The sequence below is a fragment of the Mobula birostris genome, chromosome 18 (assembly GCF_030028105.1).
Source record: "Mobula birostris isolate sMobBir1 chromosome 18, sMobBir1.hap1, whole genome shotgun sequence".
Taxonomy (NCBI): Eukaryota; Metazoa; Chordata; class Chondrichthyes; order Myliobatiformes; family Myliobatidae; genus Mobula; species Mobula birostris.
In genome coordinates this window covers 18,987,597-19,010,344 of record NC_092387.1, presented here as the reverse complement: position 1 = coordinate 19,010,344, position 22,748 = coordinate 18,987,597, and the positions used below count along the sequence as shown (strand labels likewise).

Genomic DNA, 22,748 nt, shown 5'->3' with positions numbered 1-22,748 from the left:
TATACAGAAAATAATCTGCAGATGCTGGGGTCAAAGCAACACTCACAACACGCTGGAGGAACTCAGCAGGTTGGGCAGCATCCGTGGAAACGATCAGTTGACGTTTCGGGCCGGAACCCTTCATCAGGACTGTAGAGGGAAGGGGCAGAGGCCCTATAAAGAAGGTGGGGGGAGGGTGGGAAGGAGAAGGCTGGTAGGTTCCATGTGAAAAACCAGTAAGGGGAAAGATAAAGGGGTGGGGGAGGGGACAGGCAGGAAAAGTGAAGAAGGAATAGGGAAAACACAATGGGTAGTGGAAGGAGGCGGAACCATGAGGGAGATGATAGGCAGCTGGGGGAGGGGGCAGAGTGACATAGGGATAGGGGGAGGGAATTACCAGAAGTTGGAGAATTCTATGTTTATACCAAGGGGCTGGAGACTACCTAGACGGTATATGAGGTGTTGCTCCTCCACCCTGAGTTTAGCCTCATTATGGCAGTAGAGGAGGCCATGTATGGACATCGTCCGTCACCTTCAACAGGACCCCACCACTAAGCACATCCTTCCCTCTCCACCTTCCGCAGGGATCGGTCCCTCCGCGACTCCCTGGTCCACATGTCCCTCCCCAAGGATCTCCCACCTGGCACTTATCCCTGTAAGCGCAAGTGCTACACCTGTCCCTACACCTCCTCTCTTGCCACCATTCAGGGCCCCAAACAGTCCTTCCAAGTGAGGCAACACTCCACTTGTGAGTCTGTTGGGGTCATCCATTGCATCCGGTGCTCCTGCTGCGGCCTCTACATCGGTGAAACCCAACGCAGATTGGGGGACCGCTTCGTCAAGCACCTCCGCTCCGTCCACCAAAACAGACAGGATCTCCCAGTAGCCACCCACTTCAACTCTGCTTCCCACTCCTATTCAGATATGTCCATACATGGCCTCCTCTACTGCCATGATGAGGCTAAACTCAGGTTGGAGGAGCAACACCTCATATACCATCTAGGTAATCTCCAGCCCCTTGGTATGAACATAGAATTCTCCAACTTCCGGTAATTCCCTCCCCCTCCCTTCCTCTATCCCGATGTCACTCTGCCCCCTCCCCCAGCTGCCTATCACCTCTCTCATGGTTCTGCCTCCTTCTACTACCCGTTGTGTTTTCCCTTATTCTTTCTTCACCTTTCCTGCCTATCACCTCCCTGCCTCCCTTCCCCCACCCCTTTATCTTTCCCCTTACTGGTTTTTCACCTGGAACCTACCAGCCTTCTCCTTCCCACCCTCCCCCCACCTTCTTTATAGGGCCTCTGCCCTTTCCCCCTACAGTCCTGACGAAGGGTTCCAGCCCGAAACGTCGACTGATCGTGTCCACGGATGCTGCCGGACCTGCTGAGTTCCTCCAGCATATTGTGAGTGTTGCCAATAATGTATATTTTATAGCTGATATGATGCCCATTAAAACAGACAAGTGGTATATACTTATTGATTTTTTTTAAATGTTCTTTTCCATTCAGGCTTATCTGTAGATCTCCATAAATAAGCAAAAAAAACTATTGCCAAGTAGGGTTGGTTTTCATAGTGTAGCTCTAAAGCTCAGGGTTGTATATGGTGACATATATGTAACTTTGATAATATATTTACGTTTATACTTTGAACTTTGAAATGAGCAGCTACAACAGCATAACAAAGGCTACTGTGTATGCCTGATGTTGCCTCTTTAAGTACAGTCTGAGTCAAGCTTGTAGTACTTCAAAGATTGCAAAGGTTTTCAACCAGGAGGTTCTGCCTTGTACAAAGCACTTGACACTGTCCCTCGCAGTAAGCACTCGCTTAATGGAGAGGTGATAGCCACAATTAATGCTGGCAGCATTTAATTTATAACATGTCAATGATTAAGGAAGAGGGCAAATAAAATATAACTCAAGATATAAATAAATATAACACATTATATGGCAACCCTGTAAATCAGCACACTCCCCATGTAGCAAAAGATGTGCCATTTTACTGCAATTCAATCACATATGTGTGAATAAAACTTGCAGCTCATCACACCCCCACAGCCCACATAATACTACATCTGCTACCACTTGACAATAGCAGGACAAAACAGGGGGAAGGGAGCAGGGAGGAAGATTTTTTTTTATTTTCTAGATCACAGAGTTACTGATGAGGGCACAATTTATTGCCCATCCAACTAAAGAGCTTGCTAGGCCATGTCTGAAGGTTAACGCTGCAGATTTTAATCCAATGACCTTACTGGCTTCTGTAGTGAAGTAAGGCTTCAGCCTCAGCTCTTACCAGTGTTAACTGCCGGTATCTGTAAGGTGCTTGAATGATTTATCTTATTTAAAGATAGAGCACAGAATAAATCCCTCCGGCCCCACAAGCCACACTGCCCAGCAACACCAGCCTAATCACAGGATAATTTACAATGACCAATTAACCGACCAACTAGCATATCTTTTGGCCTATAGGAGGAAACTCATAAGGCCATGGACAACCACCTTACAGACGGTGCTAGAATTGAACTCAGAATTCCAGAACACCCTGAACTATAAAAGTGTCACATTAACTGCTATGCTACCTCTCCCCATGACTCCAGCAATTTGTTTGTGTCTTCCCGTCACTTTGCCGGGTTTCCTCCCGCATTCCAAAGGAGTACATGTTAGTACGTTGTGGGCATGCCATGTTGCATGTGGGAAGTACGGCAATACTTGTCCAGCACATCCAGAGCTGTTGGTCATTGACGCAAACGATGCATTCACAGTATGTTTTGAAGTACAGGTTTCCCCTGCTATCCGAAAGTAGAGCGTTCCTATAAAACCTTTCGTAAACCAAAATGGCATAAAGTGAAGAAGCAATTACCATTAATTTATATGGGAAACATTTTTTAGCGTTCCCAGACCCAAAAAATAACCTACCAAATCATACCAAATAACACAAAAAACCTAAAATAATGCTAACATATAGTAAAAGCAGGAATTATATGATACATACACAGCCTATATAAAGTACAAATAATGTATGTGCAATGTACTTTCACCTACCAGAATCAGGAAGACAGCGAACACACTGGAAGGTTCACACATTTTTCTATCACACAGTTCTTTGTAAGCACTCAAAACACCTTGCAAACCTGCCCTAAACCTATGTGCCCTTTCAAAATTAAAGTCATACTTTTCTGCAATCATTGCAGCACTGTCAATCGTAGCGAAAATCTCACGCAGTTCAAAGCTATGGCGGCTTGATACTGCGTGTAGTTCCCAGGGAAGAAGCTTGGCGACGCCACTCCCGATGCGCACTGCCTCTATAACGGCTTGCTGCAAACCAAACGCTGAACGGTATTTTCGCTTTTCGCCAGTCCCGCTACTCGGGGTGCGTGCTGCTTCTATAACGGTTTGCTGCAAAACAAACGCTGAACGCTATTTTTGCTTTTCGCCTTTTTTCATAAAAGCAAAAATCCTCTTCGGATTTCTTTTGGTTAGCGAAAACAGGTACTAACGTAGGTCTTTCGTAAAAGCGAAGTGGCGTAAAGCAAACTTTCGCAAAGTGGGGGATACCTGTACATATGACAAAGCTAATCTTTATCTTTAAACTTTTCGTTCAATAATCTTGCATTTTTGAGTCATCACTCTTTCAGTGAATGAATGCTGGCTGCGTGGAGTTGTTGTGGTCGGTGTCTCTAACTAGATAGGTTTCCTCTACCTTGGTAGGTTAATTGCCTTCTGTAAATTGCCCCAAGTAGGTAGATAGGTGGTAGAATCTTACCTGGGGGAGAACTGGAGGGGAGAATATGGGAAGTTTTTTTTTAAAAATGTGATTAATACAGGATTGTTGTACATGGGTGGCTGACAGTCTGTGTGACGGTCAGTTGGACAAAAGGCTCGTTTCTATTCTGTATCTCTCCACAACTCTAGACTGTTGTATTCTATATTCGACCTCCACTTTACAAATGCTAGGACCCTATAGTCAAAATGTACTACCTTAAACAAGTACTACACCTGCTCTCACCACTATTCAGGGCCCCAAACAGTCCTTCCAGGTAAGGCATCACTCCCCATTTACGTCTGTCAGGGTCATCTACCATATACAGTGTTCCTGAAGAGGCTTCCTCTGTATCAGTGAGACCTGATATAGCTTTGTTGAGCACCCCTCTGTCCTCACAGGAAGGATTTCTTGTGGCCGACCATTTTAATTCCATTCCTCATTCCCATTCTGACAGGTCAGCCCACAGCCTCCTCTACTGCTACGATGAGCCACTCTCAGGTTGGAGGAGCAACATCTCATTCCGTCTGGGTAGCCTCCAATTTGATGGCATGAACTTCGATCTCTCCGACTTCGGGTAATTTCTCCCCACTTCCTGTTCTCTTCTTTTCCATTCCCCATTACCCCTCTCTAACCCGTTCTCTTCTCCTCACCTGTCTATAACTTCCCTCTGGTACCCCTCCTCTTTCCCTTTCTCCCATGGTGCACTCTCTATTAGATTCCTTCTTCTTCAGCCCTTTGCCTTTTCCACCTATTACCTCTCAGCTTCTCACTTCATCCCTCCTCCCCCACCCACTTACTTTCCCCCTCACCTGGCTTCACCCATCACCTTCTGGCTTGTACTCCTTCCTCTCCCCATATCTTCTTACTCTGACATCTTCCCCTTCCTTTCCAGTCCAGATGAAGGGTCTCAGCCCCAAACATCGACTTCTCATTCCCCTCCATCGATGCTGCCTGACCTGTTGAGCTCCCTCAGCATTTTGTGTTTGTTACTTTGACTTTACATTCTGTTTTCTGTATTTTACCATGACTTTTTTTCCCCCTGAAGTTTTAGGTTTTTAAAGAAGAGGCACGGTACAGCAAAGGACATTGAAACTGAAAAAGAAACAAGTCATAAGGAAAAAATATATATAACTGGAGTCTTTTATGCCAAATTCTTTCAGGTTTCATATTTCTCATGTTTCTCCAGCCTCCATTTGATTATTGCCTCAAGCCTCCACAAATACTTTTGCCCTTCTTTTATCAAACCCAGTCTTCTTCTATCAAACCCAGTCTTCTTCTGATCCATTGTTAGGTTTATGTCACAGCCAGGTCATTGTGAACCACTCACAGCACAGATTCATACACTATATGCCCCATTCATTTACTTCCATCACTCGTACACTGTTCAGCTCCTTGCCCACGTTGATGGTGCTACAACCTCTTCCTGTACCTTAAGATTGGAGGTGAGTTTAAGGGAAGGACAGAGTTGTGGGTGAAAAAAACAACCGGGAAGCTTCCTCTTTGTTCTCAAACAGCCTCGATAAACTGTGTCATCTCCATCTCTGCATCCAACAAGCCCCCACATAATCAAGTTCACATAAAAATAAGCACTCTTTGATAATCAGTGCCCTTGGAGCTTCCATCTGCAGTAGAGCAAGAGAGAATATGGACAAAAATTGCACAGGCAAACAAAATATTAACACTTATATTACAGGGTCAACAGTGCTCAGCTGGTATTTATACTCCACACAAGTCTCCTCCTATCTCACTGTCACCATAACCTTCAAGTACCTCTTTTCTAGCTGCCCAGACATGAAAAATCATCAGCTCAATTGCTGCTTATGGAGTTCATTCCACTTTCTGTATATGATTTACCAGTAACTACTTTATATTTGAATCTTTTAGTTTTCAACTCAGTATTCTTTGCATATCTACCCTATGTAGCTAAAACGTCTGATGATACCTATTACATCACCTCTCAACCTTCCTCCTCCTAATGCCTATAAAATAGCAACTCCACGTGCACAGACACTTCCCATCCCCTTGATTACTTATTAGCTTAGAGTTTCCTTCACATAGACAGCACCCTCACCACAGCATATACTTCTGTCACAATGAAAATACCTGCTCAACACCATTGGGAGACACCCCTGCAGTTCCAGGAGCAATTCTCAAGACACTCAGGAATGGGTACCGTAGCCTCACCAACATTAATCCTATACCAAGAACAAAGCACCAAGACTGGATGATAATAATAAGCACTTTGAAGTTTAACTCACCCAATGTACGAAAGTTTCAGATACCACATTTATGGGGTGATAATTAACTTTGTACACAATCTTTGGCCAGGTTACACTACATCAAAATTATTTTTTCTTTGTTTTGTTAGATTAAAATATTTTCACCTCCGGATGTTACTGAAGGCTTCACTTGACCTCCCCGCCTGATCACTCCACTCTCAATCAACGGGTAAATGATAGAAATGATGGAAACTGTTATACACTGTGCTGTCAAGGTGCAACACTGAACCAATGTTTTCCAGATTACTGGATATTATTCCTATCCATTAATACCTCCAACACACTCTGGCAACTCAGAAGGGAGTGCAGGGATCAGTGTCTCCTTGAGTTGGAAAGGAGAATAGAAAATGTTACCCAGTGAGCCATACACACGAAATGGTGGAGGAACTCAGGAGGTCTCAGGAGACTTGCTGAGTTCCTCCAGGATTCTGAGTGTGTGTTGCTCAAGATTTCCAACATAAGCAAAATATCTTGAAGCTGGTGAGCCAAACACTCAAATATCAGAACTTCTGAACTGTCAGGCAGCAGGCTTTTACTGTATACTGTTTTTGGATATTTAATTTAAATATCAGCCAGAACCAGGACAAAATACAGGGTTAATGGCAGGATTCTTAGTAACGTGGAGAAACTTGGGTCCAAGTTCATAGATCCCTCAAAGTTGTCACACAAATTGATAGGACTGTTAAGGGTGGTGTATGGTGTATTAGTTTCCTTCAGTCAAACCATCTAGTTAAGAGTCACAATGTGATGTTGCAGTTATACAAAACCTTGTTTAGACCACAATTAGAATATTTTGTTCAGTTCTGGTCACCTCATAATCAGAAGGATGTGAAAGCTTTACAGGAGGTGAAGAGGAGATTTACCAGGATGCTGCCTGAATTAGAGAGCTTTTCTTATGAAGATAGGTTGAGCGAGTTAGGGCTTTTCTCTTTAGAGCAGAGGAAGAGAGGTGGAGAAAATGATACAAGACCATAAGATATAGCAGCAGAAGTAGGCCATTTGGCCCATCAAGTATGCTTCGCCATTCAATCATGGGTTGATCCAATTCTTCCAGTCATCCCCACTCCCGTTCCTTTTCCCCATAGCCCTTGATGCCCTGGCTAATCAAGAACCTATCTATCTCTGCCTCAAATGCCCAATGACTTGACCTCCACAGCCGCTCGTGGCAACAAATTCCACAGACTTACCACCCTCTGACTAAAGCAATTTCTCCTCATCTCTGTTCTAAATGGACATGCTTCGATCCTGAAGTTGTGCCCTCTTGTCCTCGACTCCCCTACCATGGGAAATAGCTTTGTCATATCTAATCCGTTCAGGCCTTTTAACGTTCAGAATGTTTCTATGAGATCCCTCCTCATTCTCCTGAACTCCAGGGAATACAGCCCAGGAGCTGCCAGACATTCCTCAAACAGAAACCCTTTCATTCCTGGAATCATTCTTGTGGATCTTCTCGGAACCCTCTCCAGCGTCAGTATATCCTTTCTAAAATAAGGAGCCCAAAACAGCACATGATACTCCAAGTGTGGTCTCACGAGTGCCTTATAGATCCTCAACATCACATCCCTGCTCTTATATTCTATACCTCTAGAAATGAATGCCAACATTGCATTTGCCTTCTTCACCACCGACTCAACCTAGAGGTTAACCTTTAGGGTATCCAGCACAAGGACTCCAAAGTCCCTTTGCATCTCTGCATTTTGAATTCTCTCTCCATCTAACTAATCGCCTGCCCGTTTATTTCTTCCACCAAAGTGCATGACCATACACTTGCCAACATTGTATTTCGTTTGCCACTTCTTTGCCCATTCCCCTAAACTAAGTCTCTCTGTTTCCTCAATACTACCCACTGCTCCACCTATCTTTGTATCATCAGCAAATTTAGCCACAAATCCATTAATCCCATAGTCCAAATCATTGACATACATTGTAAAAAGCAGCAGTCCCAACACTGACCGCTGTGGTAACCAGTAGCCAACCAGAATAAGATTCCTTTATTCCCACTGTTTTCTGCCAATCAGCCAATGCTCCACACACGCTAGTAACTGCCCTGTAATTCCATGGGCTCTTATCTTGCTAAGCAGCCTCATGTTCGACATCTTGTCAAAGACTTTCTGAAAATCCAAGTACACCATCTCTACTGCATCTCCTTTGTCTATCCTGCTTGCAATTTCCTCAAAAAATTGCAATAGGTTTGTCAGGAAACCATGAAGGCTTTGGCCTATCTTGTCATGTGCCTCCAGGTACTCCATAATTTCATCTCTAACAATCAATTCTAACAACTTCCCAACCACTGATGTCAGGCTAACAGGTCTATAGTTACCTTTCTGCTGCCTCCCACCCTTCTTAAATAGCGGAGTAACATTTGCAATTTTCCAATCATCTGGTACAATGCCAGAATCTATCAATTCTTGAAAGATCATTGTTAATGCCTCCGCAATTTCTCCAGCTACTTCCTTCAGAACCCGAGGGTGTATTCCATCAGGTCCAGGAAACTTATCCACCCTCAGTCCATTAAGCTTCCTGAGCACGTTCTCAGCCATAATTTTCACTGCACACACTGACACTTCCCTGATACTTTTGTATGTCCAGTATACTGCACACGTCTTCCACTGTGAAGACTGATGCAAAATACACATTCAGTTCCTCTGCCATCTCTGCGTCTCTCATTACAATATCTCCAGCGTCATTTTCTATTGGTCCTATATCTATCCTCAACTCTCTTTTACCCTTTATATACTTAAAAAAGCTTTTAGTATCTTCTTTGATATTAGTCACCAGCTTCCTTTCATAATTCATCTTTTCCTTCCTAACGGCCTTCTTAGTTTCCTTCTGCAAGTTTTTAAAAGCTTCCCAATCCTCTATCTTCCCATTAGCTTTGGCTTCCTTGTATGTCCTCCCTTTTACTTTCACTTTGGCTCTGACTTCACTTGTTAGCCATGGTAGTTTCCTTCTTCCATTCGAAAATTTCTTCTTATTTGGAATATATGTCTTGCACTTCCCTCATTTTTCGCAGAAACTCCTGCCATTGCTGCTCTGCTGTCCTTCCTGATATGAGGTATCGATCGAGTGGATAGCCAGAGACATTTTCCCATGGCAGAAATGACTAATGGTTGTCGTCCATCATGCCTGACAATGACAGGAAACCTGTGCAGGAGAGTTTTTAAAGTGGAAAAGCTGTTGCACTGGGGCAAGTGCCACTCTCTCGACCTTGGAAGTCTTGTTCCAGTGGTATGAACAAGCGTCATAAACTGTGGTCTTCCTTGTTGCACTGGATGACCATGACTTCTGTGCTTTGCCATGCCCTTCCCTCTCCATGGATCATTGCAGAGCCAACTTCCGGCCGTTGAAGCTCACTATAGATTTCATCCATCCAATCCACTGGAGCTGACTTCACATGTTAGGACAGGTATGTCCCTATCTCACTAGGGGTAGGTGGTGCTGGCTACCCTAGCCTGTTTCAGACCGCCTGTTGAAGTGCTGTATCAGGGTGTAGCTGCATTTGCATGCAAACAGATATCTGGAATCACAGGAGAGCACTGAGATGAGCGAGCTACCCTGTAATGGACACAACAAACCCCTTCACCAGAGGAGCTACCCCTCCCTGGACACCCTATTAAAACTGGTTCTTCACTTGTGAAGATCACAAGGGAAGAAGAGTCCTCAGGAGCAACAGCATGATCGTTAGTGACTGTAGAGGTCAGTTCTGGATCTGCAGAGACTCTGGTGCAGTAGGGACATGGGAACAGGTAGGATGCAGGCACTTGGGTAGTAGGATCCTTCCTGCATCTCTTCTCTTCAGCAGTCACTCTTCTGGATTCCTCAAAATTCCTGGCTGCTCCATGGATTAGTGTGCTCCAGCAGTCTCTGTCACGTGTCAGCTACTGCCACTCGTTGACCTCGATATTTGTCTGAGAGAGCTACTGCTTAAGTTAGTCTTTGTACCTCTTGCGCAGGGCACCACGATCTCTTGCCCTGAGAGCTCTGTTCTCACGCACACAGAGGATGCGCTATAGGCTGCAGTCACTCAGTTCACCAGGGCTGCAAGGGCTTTCGGGTTAACAGGCAGTCTGAAGAAAACAATGATCCTCCATTAGAATTCTTTTTACAATCCAACTCAGGGTTGAGCAGTTCACCGACATGGGACAACCCATTCACCGTGGCTAATGTGAGGGGGCTTAATTTTAAGGTGAATTGAAGAAAGTATTGGGGGGGGGAAATCTTAGATGTAAGTCTCTTTTAAAAAAAACAGTGGTGAGTGTGTGCAATGCCATGCCAAGGGTAGTGGCAGAAGCAGATTTATTAGCGACATTTTAAAAAAATACTTAGGCACATGGACAATAGAAAAATGAAGCACCATGTAGAGGGAAGGGTTGGATTGATCTTGGAGTAGGATAGAGGGTCAGCACAACATTGTGGACCAAAGGGCCTACACTGACTGTGCTGTAATGTCCTATGTACAACCTTTCTGCTTTTCTTTTCCTCAAAGACTGCAAGAGCAATTCTTTTTTTGGTAATTTTTCTTTGTTTTAAAAGCCCACCCAGGATAACTGCAGCTGTGATTGTGCTACACTTGCTCAACGCTACACTGGAAAACAGGGTCTACAATGGAAGTCAGGTCTCTGGAGCCAGATCTAAACCCCTGCTCCAAGTACTGAAGTGCTCCAACCGAATCGCAGCTCGATGTTAATGGCGAGCCTTCAGTTACATATTGCATACTTACACTTGACATTCAGTAACCACGGAAATTATACCTTGCCTAGCTAAATGCAAAGCTTGTACAAAACCTCCAGGCAAGATATACATGAAACATATGGAAAAGGCTAGAATGCAGCTCCTAAACAGGTTTGTTGTCATGACAGGAGCAAAGCCAAAGGATAGAAATAAAAATTCTAAAAGAGAGCTGGCATTCTGCAACAAGATAACATGACAGCTGGTTTGAATCTTGATCTAAGCATTCAATTATTTATGACTTTTAAAAATCTAGGTGTGTCTCTTAGCTGCTGAAGGAAGAAGAATTGGACTTTGAATAGAAATTGAGTATATAGTAACTATTAGAAACAGGAGTCAATAACATTCCACCATTTCATGAAGCCGTTTTACAGACTTGAATGAGGCAAATAATGTTTGCTTAGGATTAAAGCGAATGCACTACTCAGAAACAGGCCAATCAACCTACTGGCCTCACAGAACTTCAGCTCCACACAAGAACTCACCCACCCTCTTCCACATTAGCCATTCAACAATCTTCTGTTCTTTTCTCCTTCATACATTTGTTAACCTTCCCCTCCAAATACATATTTTTAATCTATTCTTCAAATATGAGGTACAAGGAAGATCAGTACCTAAGGTCCAGGTAAAACAATTTCCATTTCGAAAATGGATTTAACAGAGCATAACACCTCAAATTAACAGAAGTTATTAACAAATAGGAGGAAGTTACAAATATTGAAGGCAAAAGCAAGACAGACAGCAATCAGGCACTGCTATTACACTGGAGCAGCACCACAGAAACAGTGCAACACAGACAGGTCTACTCAGATTTAGTTTTGCTAATGACTACTGTTAGGGCGTATTTTGGAGATGCAATATAGCAAATATTAACGCAACACACATAGACAACAGGAATTCTGCAGATGCTGGAAATTCAAGCAACACACATCAAAGTTGCTGGTGTACGCAGCAGGCCAGGCAGCATCTCTAGGAAGAGGTACAGTTGACGTTTCAGGTCGAGACCCTTCGTCAGGACTAACTGAAGGAAGAGTTAGTAAGAGATTTGAAATATTAACCTTCAGATCCGAACATGGGTCGTAGATTAAGTTTAAAATGCAGCTCAAAACAGGAAACACCCAATTGACTTGCGTGCATGAATACAATTAAGACCCCATTCATGAATATGACTCAGACCCCACAATAATTAACACTTGTTTTGGGTGTGTTGGTGGAAAGATCCAGGGATTTGAAAAATTACATCTAACTGGAAAGAAGCATTATGAAGGTACTGCAACTATAAATAACAACTTTGTTGTTTAACATGTAAAAGTTCTGTCATGCTCAGTTAGGTCAGGGAGTTTCTCTATCTCATACACACACAGTGGTGGTCATCCAGCCCAAGCTACCAGAAGTGGTAGGACAGACAGATACAATTACAATGTTTGAAAGGTATTTAGCCAAGAAAGGTGTAGAGATACAATTCTAATACAGACAAATGGGATTAACATAGACAGGAATCACTGTTGGCATGGACAATAAGTATTTGGTATGATTATAAGATACCATAGATTGCAAGAGATTGGCAAGATGTAGATCAGTATTTATTCAAAGGAGCAATGTCAATCAAATCACAAAGAAATCTGTGGCACAGAAGGTGCCCATTCACCCCATTGTGCCCATGTTGGGCAATAATGATGCAAGTTCAGCACACTAGATGGGCTGAATGGCCTGTTTCTACGCTGTTGTGCTCTAAGACTCCACTATCTATTGGTCTATAGCCTTGTAAGTTACAGCTCTTCAAGGGCTCATCATTTCATTTTAGATGACTTAAACTTTCCTTACCATAGTTGAGTTCAGCACCTTAACAGCTAATGTTTTTACTTGGTCGTTTATGAGATGCTGTCAATGCTAAAAATTATTGTCTATCACCATGTGAACCTGAATTGGGAAGAGTCAAATCATACTGATTAAGCTGGAGTTACCCACCGGCTAGACCAGGTCAGGATGTCAGTAAAACTGACAGATCTAGTTGCTTTGAACTCTGAGGTTTAGTTTAATTGCTTGAATACAAATTCCCAGCTGCCAGGGAGGAATGTACATTTATATTTCCATATGAATGATCCCAAACTCTGCCTGCTGGCCTAGTAATTTAGCATTTATACTATATCCCCAGGAAAAAGTGGGGAACGAGCCCATAACTTTTTGATTCAGAGGAGGAAGTACAGGCACTCACCCAGAACTGATATTGTAGTCATATTACAAAGAATAGCTCCTGTCCTTGAATAATTCTTGCAGTTACATTGGAACAGTGAACGGAAATACCAAATAAGAAAGATTTAAGGAAGGGCGATTTAGTGCTAAAGTTTTGGAAATGGGCTTCTGAAGCATTTTTAACACACGGTGGTGCTTGGGGAGGAAGCTCTACCCTGATGGTGGGATAGAGATGCACACACATCACAGGAATGAAGCCGCATTGCAAGACTGGACCAGCTTGTAGACTAATTTAGTAGTCACTCAGTGCAGGTTTGGACATTTCCAAGGGCATCACTGGCAGAAGCCGTCATTTCCAATCCCCTTGGTAATCTCTCCTTGGTTATGGATGTAATGCAACATAAAAAATTACAGGAAGGAGAATATTAAAAAAGAAAAATCTCAAATAGAAATAAGGGCCACAAAAGTAAATCAATGTGCAAGTTCTTTCAACTAGTGTTTAAAATTCCTGTTAAAACAGTTTGTGTTAAAAAGTTAAGCAATCTAATGACTTGAGGCCCCAAATGGCAGCCTGTTTATCCAAGATTTTGAACACAAGTACCAAATCACGATTGTAAAAGTAACTGAGAATATCTAGACAGTCAATGAAGTTCTTACCTAATCGAAGTTCTCCAAAATTGCCACATCCAATCTTCTTGCCAACCCTAAAATTTGGTCCAACCATAAGAACCCCTGACGACTGGTTAGAGCCAGGGCGAGTGCCATACGGACTCCGTCCAGACTGTTTACTCGACCGTCGAGGTTCTTCAGCTTTCTCCTTCTCTCGCTCTCTGCTTGCCCGACTAGATTCCATAGCAGCAGGAGGGTCACAGCTCAACGACAGAAGTCTAGAGCGTTTGTGTTAAAGCTGCCAAACTGGTGGGCAATGCTGAGTCCCTTAGTGCAGTCAAAGGCAGTCATTGAATAGCATGGCTGTCTTCAGATTCGATAGCCATCCATTCCCTTACTGTCAGAAAACAAATTGATTGCTTCTGTCTTCATGGGTGCTTCCTATTCACATTGAAGACATGAAAATAAATCCTGGAAATCGAAAGAAAATCCAATGAGTTCACAATTCTTTATCCAAATACACTACTAAATCAGAGCTACATTTAAAGCATTCTATTTGGACAATGCACGTTGCTAGAACAACATTTGCATACCCCTTGTACAATATTGTGCAAAGTCTTAGGCACATATACCGCATTTGTCAAAGTGGAGCACCACCAGAGGGGTGTGGGACAGGTGACAGAGAAGGCGTGCCAGGGGTAGGGGTTGGCATGGGTGCAGACACACGCAGTCCTGAAATACCAGGCAAGGTCATTTGATTACAAACAACTGGTTTTTTGATTATTACAGAATGTCCTTCTGGCACTTCTTGCTCCCTTCCCCTTTTCCCAACCATGATTCCCTTCTCCCTGCCCCCTTTCCCACTCTCAGTCCACAGTGGAGACCCACATCAGAATCAGGTTTATCATCACTCACATGTCATGAAATTTGTCTTTTCTGCAGCAGCATTACATTGCAAAACATAAAATTACTGCAGTACTGTGCAAGTCTTAGGCACCCCAGCTACATATACACACGAGAATGTCTACAGATGCTGGAAATCCAAGCAACACACACCAAATGCTGGAGGAACTCAGCAGGTCAGGTAGATTCTATGGAAAGGAATAGACAGTCGACATTTTGGGCTGAGATCCTCCTTCTGGACCTGTCGCAAGGATAATTTGAAATCCCATTAAGAATCAGGAAGAAACTCCTGTTACCAGAGTGATTAGAATGTGACATTCTCCCATAACAACAGACCTATTCAAGTAGAATGAAGGAGAAAGCAATGGGGTTAGCAACTAAAATACCACTATAGGCTCACCGCAAATCTCAAATTAGAGACCGGAACAATGTTAATATTCAGTATTAGTTCAGAGAGCATCATAGAAGAAAATCTATAGCACAGAAGGACCTCATTCAGCCCCAGTGTCAATACTAGCCAAAAAATGGAGTGAGTTAGGATTCCTCACACTACTTATTGGTCTATTGCCTTGTATATTACAGCTCTTTAAGTGTGAATTCTAATAAAGACCATTGAAAGGCCCACTGGGCCAAATTACCTTCTTCTGTGATGCACTGCACCATAACAGGAAATGGACATGTGAGCAAATTGTCTGCCAATTGTCAAGCATTCTGGAATTATCATTCCCCAGTAACGTCAGTTAGGTGACAAGTCTTGAGACAGTTAGGGATTCCAAACGATTGAAATAACAAATGCCTCGAGCTGGGTTCTGGGGCATGGCTTTGACCACATGATGGAAAAATTGGGTATTCGACCCTCTACTGCCCCAGTAATTGAAAACAAAGCTTTACCACTGAATTCCAAGTTGGTATCCACACCTTCCCACAACACTCCCCCAAGCCTCAGCTGTTAAAGGTTATAAAAATGATAAAATCTACCCACCAACCTGTGGGTTAATACCAAAGCTACAGCAAGGAAAATTCATATCACAACCTAATGATTTCCACATGAATTATATGAGAAATGGAAAAGTTGCTGTAAATAAAGTTTCTCAACTGCAACTCAGTATCTATTGATACTTCCCACACCAGAAATGATATAATAAGCAGCAACACTATCCATATTTAAAGTGGAAAAGTGTATAGAGATGAAACCAATAAGCTGGCTATGCTCATCAGGTGGTTAAGACAATCATTTGAATCTATAGATTTTCTCCCATTTATCCACTAATTTAAACTTTTCAAAGTACTTCAATCTTTGAGTGATAGTGGCCAGTTTTGCTGGGATACCTTGTGTCATATCCAACAACCCTGCTCAAGATGCTGCCTTTCAAAACTTGGTTAACACTTCTTTAAATCAGGATTTCTATTTTTGCTGTGTCGGAGGAATTCAATACTTAGAGGGAAAAAGTGATTTAAAGGTTCTATTTCTGAGGAAATGCAACAGATACAGGCACAATATAGGAGAAGAAGAAATTGCCCTTAAACTCACGAGAGAACATAGGCCATCAACTCTTTGCTGTTGATGTTTCTGTAGCAGGCAATTTCTTTTTTACGAAGTCGAGTTGCTAGCTCGACGCTCAACCCAGCACGGATGGAAAGTGTGTCAGGGGAGCCGGCTGGATTCTAACCTGGGAGCCTTCGCTCTGAAGTCCGGCGCTGATGCCACTATGCCACCAGCCGGCTCGACAGGCACAATATGCAACGTTGCAATTTCTGATAACTTGCATGTTATTTTGATGACCTCCATACAAATCAAATTTAAGCCAGCTAAGGGCCACTGAAAAATAGTGAGTCACGCTTCACAACAGAAATATTATACAGATTTGGTGATGGTCCTGTACCACCTGCATGAGAGACCTCTAAAAGGACAGAGGAGTTAAAGTGGCCACATTCTACCAATACGTCAGTAACAGAGGTTGCCAGAGAGATACCTCAGCAAGGCCAGTCTGCTAAGCATGTTAGAATTGTTTTCTTTTAAAGTTCTTCACCTGCAACCTCAGTATCTATTCATACTTCTCAAACCACAAGTGACATACTAAGCAGTAAACCTCTCCATATTTGTTATTTGTAATGTTTAATGAAATAAGAGTGTTCTTCATTCCAAAACTAAATGGAAGGCTTCCCTGACTTGACAAAAGACATCTCATTTAAATACCGTTCACAACCTTGGGATGTCTCAAAATGCTTTTGACTCATTTTCTATGAAATACTATGCAGTCTCTTGGGATCAAGACCAAAACAACTTGCTTCCAATGCAATTTTGAGAGTTCTGAATTGGCCACTGGGGAAAATGTGGAGCTGCAGATGGGGCAGAAGGTTGAAGGGGCAGGTGGGTGGATAGTATGCATCTTCTGCTGCTCACCTAGGATTGCAGATTGCTGCTGATCCTTGGGCTCAGTTCTCAATACCTTCGCAAATGCTCCTGCTCCAAGCTGAATGGTCATGGGCCAGAGATTTCCAGGAGTCAGTAGGGATGTTGTTCTCAGCACAACCTTGAATATTCTGTCCACATAGCAATCTCTTCTCATGGCAGAGCTCAAAATGGGGTGATGGTATACCACTGGATTAGATCATCTAACCTTTTAATGTTTCAAATTTTTGAACTACACAGTTTTAAACCAGAATCCCATTTCGTTGTTACTTACGTTGCAATTAGAATTCCCCATTGGTATTGCTATGTTTTGACTCAAGCTTCAACAGGAACATTTTTAAACAGCAGACCATGCCTAAAATTACCTGAACATCCATTCTCTTCTGTAGTCCATTTAAGTAAATTCCTCATAATTCAGAACAGTCATAATTTTCCAAGGACTAATCTTGATAACAGGGAGGATGATGTCTTTAAGACAATTATCACATACTTCATTGTCTCAATTTCCTCAGTTATTTGTTAATAGCATTCAAAAGGATTCCTCCAAAAGAAACATAACCTTGTAGAAGGGTTTAAGAGGCTTGCGTGCCTCAATGACCCAGAGAACTATGTTGACTGGGGTCAGGGGGTTTGTGCTCGGCTCTTGGTAGGGTACCCATGCCAAACAGGTCAAAGGGTAGTAGCCAGATTACGAGTGGTCCACCGGTCCTCCAGGTTCAGGGGTTCAGCTCAGGGCTAACAGCTGTGACTGTCAAAAAGCAATTGTAATGGACATAGAAATGCAGAGTCCTTCTATACAGACAGCAATGGAGGACCAGCTGCATTAGGGGCATTAAGCACCCACAGGATTAAAACCAGAACCAATGCAATCTTGCTTCATAGTTTTTGTTGCTTCTGGACAGAATGCAAAGGTACACAGGAAATTGGGATTAGCTGGGTGGGCACCACAGATTCTCGGGCCAAAGGCCCTACATCCGTATTATACTGCAGCCCTATCACTCTACAACAGCCAAAAGCCAAACATGCAGCAATATTAGGATAACAAAATGAAGACAGCAATTAGGAAAATAACTTTCTACCTCCCCCACCCCCCGGTCACCACTACCCAGTACCAAACTACACTGGGAATACAAATTCCAACAATAGGACAGCAGATAAGATGACTATACAACCTAAGGAAGCTATTTTATGATCCCTTCACTGGTCATATGTAGAGCTCTGAACTGGGAATGTATGGCTATGCATACACCTTTGCCAAATTAAATGGCAACAACTTATTAGCATTCAAGCAATATAACCAGCACAGAAATTCACCTGCATTTTGTATGCTGGCAAACCTTACAACTGCTTTGGATACAAACTAAAATTATTCCAAATGCAGCCTCTTTGAATTGAGTCTTGCAAAATCAAGTCTTACATTTCCAAATAATACAGATTGAGTTTTGCAGAAAGGATACATTGATGCATCAATCAGAATTCTGCTAACTGTGTGCTATCTAAATGCAATTCACCTCCAAATTTTGCATAATCACTGGATCAAAAGAGGTATGGGTGACTGAATTGAACTAGATATCAAATAATATGCTGTTAGGACTGCTTTTTTTTTAGGTTATATGATTCGGATGACCAAATTGATGGCTTGTGGCCAGGTTTTCAGGGCATATGAAGATAGGTGGAGGAGCAGGTGGTGTTGAGGAAGCAGAGAGGCTGCAGAAGGACTTAGATTAAGAGAATGGGCAAAGAATTGGCAGATGGAAGTGTATGGTTGTGCACTTCGGTATAAGAAATAAAAGCGTAGACTATTTTATAAATGGAGAAAGAAATTTAAAAATCTGAGTTGCAAAGGGACTTGGGAGTCCTCATGCCAAATTCCTTAAAGGTTAATTGGCAAGTTGTGTCAGTGGTAAGGAATGCAATATTAGCGTCATTGAGAGCACGAGAATATGAAAGCAAGGATGTATTGTTGAGGCTATACAAGGTGCTGCTAAGGCCTCACTTGGAGTACTGAGGAGTTCTGGGCCCCTTATCCAAAGATGTGCTGACATTGGATATGTTTCAAAGGAGGTCCCTGAGAGTAATTCCGGGAATGAAAGGGTGACCATATGAGGATGAATTGATGGTTCCGGGCCTATCCTCACAGGAATTCAGAAGAATGAGGCAGAGGGATCTCATTGAAACTTATCAAATGTTGAAACGCTTCAATAGAGTGGATGTTGAGAGGACATTTCCTATGGTGGAGGAGTTTAGGACCAGAGGACACAGCCTCAGAATGGAAGGGGCATCCATTTAGAAGGGAGATGAGGGGGCATTCCTTCAGCCAGAGAGTGGTGAATCTGTGAAATTTGTTGCACAGCAGCTGTGGAGGCCAAGTCATTGGGTATATTTAAGGCAGAGGCTGATAGGTTCTTGATTAGTCAGGACATGGAGGGATATGGAGAGAAGGCAGGAGACTGGAGCTGAGAGGGAGACGGATCAGCAATGAAGTGGCGGAGCAGACTCGATGCGGCTTATGGCCTAATTCTGCTCCTACATTTTATGGTCTAATATTTTACTGAAAAAAAAGAGCAGGTTAAAATGCTCGAATAGAGACACAAGACTGCAGGTGCTAGAAATATGAAGCAACACACATCTATGGAGGGAAAGGGAGAGTTGACATTTTAAGTTGAAATCATTCACGAGACTAGATGAAGGATCTCGAGCAAAATGTTGGCTGTCCACATCCCTCAACTGATGCTGTCTGACCCACTGAGTTCTTCTAGCTCTTTGTAAAATGCTTAACTATATAAATATAGTGGATTCCAGTTAATTGGGACACATCAAGATCAGTACATTTTGGTCCAATTAATTGGCTGCCCCAATTATCTGAAGTTCCTTGGAACTAGTTAAAAAGACAAATTACTGTTTAACTGGGTAACAATTCATGTACTTAAATGAAATACAGAACAAATTGACAAACTACCAATACCTCTACAGTACAATAAAACTGTGCATGTTTCTGATAGTTATTGACAGAGGAATTCATCTGTCCTGTTCTTATGATTGATTGTAAATGAACACATCCAGCGCAGACATCTGGTGCAATGGACTTTCCTCATATAATGCTTTAGATGACTGTATCCTGCAAATCTACATTTTCATTGTAACATTCAAGGAATCTTCAAAACCTTCGTAATTCTACTTGTTGAAATAGTGAAATTGATTCATTTTAACTTCCAGCCTAAATGCTTGAAACTGCAGCGAGCAAAATGTCTTACTACTTATTTCTCACCAATTATCAGTGACAAAAATCACTGTTTTTTGAACACAAGCACACGCAACGATTTAGAAACTGACTGCTCTAAGCACGGTGTGGTGTCTTATGGCAGCGGTCCCCAACCACCGGGCCGCAAAGCATGCACTACCAGGCCCCGAGGAAACGATATGATTTGGCGATATGAGTCAGCTGCACCTTTCCTCATTCCCTGTCACGCACTGTTGAGCTTGAATGCACGCAAGGTCATTACGCACGCGTCATCCATGTCAGCACGGGAAGAAGATCAACTCCTCGAGCTTGCAAATGACGGCGGGCTGAAAAGTATGTTTGACATAACATCTCTGCCGGCATTCTGGATCAAAGTCAAGGCTGAATATCCTGAGATAGCCACGAAAGCACTGAAAAAGTTGCTTCCATTTCCAACATATTTCTGCGAAGTGAAGTTTTCTGCAATGAATGCAACGAAAACTAAATTGCGGAATAGACTGGACACAAGGAACCCCCTTCGAGTATCGCTGTCTCCCATCACTCCTCGATAGGACCGTGTTGTTGCAGGAAAACAAGCCCAGGGCTCCCACTGATTCAGCGATATTGGTGTGTTGCAATGATTTTATATGTTCGTACGGGGAAAATACGTGCTGTGTGCTTAATATCCAAACGTTACTTAAAATGTTATGATGCTATTGACTTACTTATATAACCATACAACAATTACAGCACGGAAACAGGCCATCCCAGCCCTTCTAGTCCGTGCCAAACGCTACTCTCACCTAGTCCCACCGACCTGCACTCAGCCCACAACCCTCCATTCCTTTCCTGTCCATATACCTATCCAATTTTTCTTTAAATGATAATATCAAACCTGTCTCTACCACTTCTACTGGAAGTTTGTTCAACACTTACTTCAAGCTCCCCTGTCTTCTCACTATATTCATGCGAGGAAAGTAGGCGCTGCGTGTTTAATATTAAATTCGTTAGATAAACCCTTTCAGAAACAAAATTGAGTGTATTAGCCACTTATCATCGATATTCCGGTCGTGATTAACAACACCCCCACCACACCCCCCCCCACGGACAGAATCGCCAGAAACAATTTGCGGGGAAATAAATCGGCAGGTACACGCATGCGCACTGGCGCCTGCGCAAGGCTTCATGGTCATCGTCGTCTTTCTCTGGGTAAACATAACGTATTTGACGGCTACTCTTGTCCGTTGGCAACCCTCCCCCCCCCCGGTCGGCCGGTCCGCAAGAATATTGTCAATATTCAATCGGTCCGCAGTGCAAAAAAGGTTGGGGACCCCTATCTTAAGGCTACGCAAGTGTACTTCACTAACGCTAGTTAGAAAATCTTTGGCAACAATCTCCTGTCCCAATTAAGTAGCATAAAATCCTAAATAAATGAAGGGAATCCCAGCTATTTTCTCAATTTAGTTTTTGCTCTTTAAGAGCTGTCCCAAGTATATGGCCGTCCCAATTAACCGACGGCCCAAGTAACTGGAATCTACTGCATATCTACAACATTATTAACAGTGCCTACTGACAACATATCATTCACCCAGAGTTCTCAGAACAGGCAAAACAGCCATCAACTTAGACAAAATAGTCTCAAAATGGAGGAAATACAACCAAAACGACAGACACTTCTACCAATAACAGCAAAGTAATTTATTAATGACTGATTGGAAGATATGTAGCTACAATTTAAGTTGAGCACAAAATCAAGCTCAGTTGCTAACTGCTAAGCAGAGACCAGGTTTGATTGACATGGGAATTGCCCATCCTCTTCCACTCTGGATGGTTATATTGTTATAAAGAGATTTGACCTTTTTCTGTTATGCTTAAATGACTCATAGGAAAAAATTAGCTCCAAAGTTATGAGGACAGGGAGGCTACAGAGGTATGAGAGTCAGATGATGATCATCACTGCACAGCGCAACATAAAAACCTCTGTGGCCAAAGGCACAGCAATTACATAAATTGGTGCTCCAGCTGCACAGTGAGAAGCAGCCACAGAACAAGGCACAAGGAGATATATTCATACAATGCAATCATGACCTCAGGGAATCCCAAAGCGTTTCACAGCCACTGAAAAGCTAATGGACTGTCAACACTATTGTTATGTGGGAAACACGGCTAAGTAGTTTAGGCGTGACAACAAAATTAATGGCAAAGTAGTCTATTTTTACAACATTGGTTGATATATAAAATCTTGGCCAGGAAATGGAGGGAAATTTCCTACTGGAAAATAACAGAAGAACTCAGCAGGTCAGAATCAGAGTCTTCTCACAAAGGACGTTCGACATGAAATATCAGCAACACACACAAAATGCTGAAGAAGCTCTGCAAGTCAGGCAGCATCTATGGAGGGGAATAAATAGTCCACACTTCAGGTTGTGACCCTTCTGTCCAGCATTTTTCTTTCTATCACCTTCAAGCATCTGCAGTTTTTTTTATTCTCCATAATTTCACTGCTTTTCTTCAAAGAGCAAGAAGGAATCTTTTATATGACAACACCTCACCATACACCCAAATTTAAAAAAGAATCCCACTTCTGTTTCTTTCTCTTCTTCATAATCTGAGGTAACAGTTCTGGGGTGCCTTTAAGATCGCTGTCAAGGTCTATGTGGGA

The 22,748-nt window shown here is 42.7% G+C and overlaps 1 protein-coding gene across 3 annotated transcripts in view; it reads right to left on the bottom strand.

Annotated features, from left to right (window-relative positions):
* LOC140211990 (casein kinase I) overlaps positions 1 to 22,748 on the bottom strand; it is a 191,440-nt gene that overhangs the window by 129,513 nt on the left and 39,179 nt on the right. For 2 of the 3 annotated variants that reach the window (XM_072282315.1, XM_072282316.1), the window contains exon 2: positions 13,599 to 14,021. In XM_072282315.1, the coding sequence (XP_072138416.1) occupies positions 13,599 to 13,794 (196 nt within the window). In that variant the 5' untranslated portion in view covers positions 13,795 to 14,021. Of the gene's footprint in view, positions 1 to 2,557; positions 2,679 to 13,598; positions 14,022 to 22,748 lie in introns of those variants that run through there. The other variant, XM_072282317.1, reaches the window with a different exon arrangement.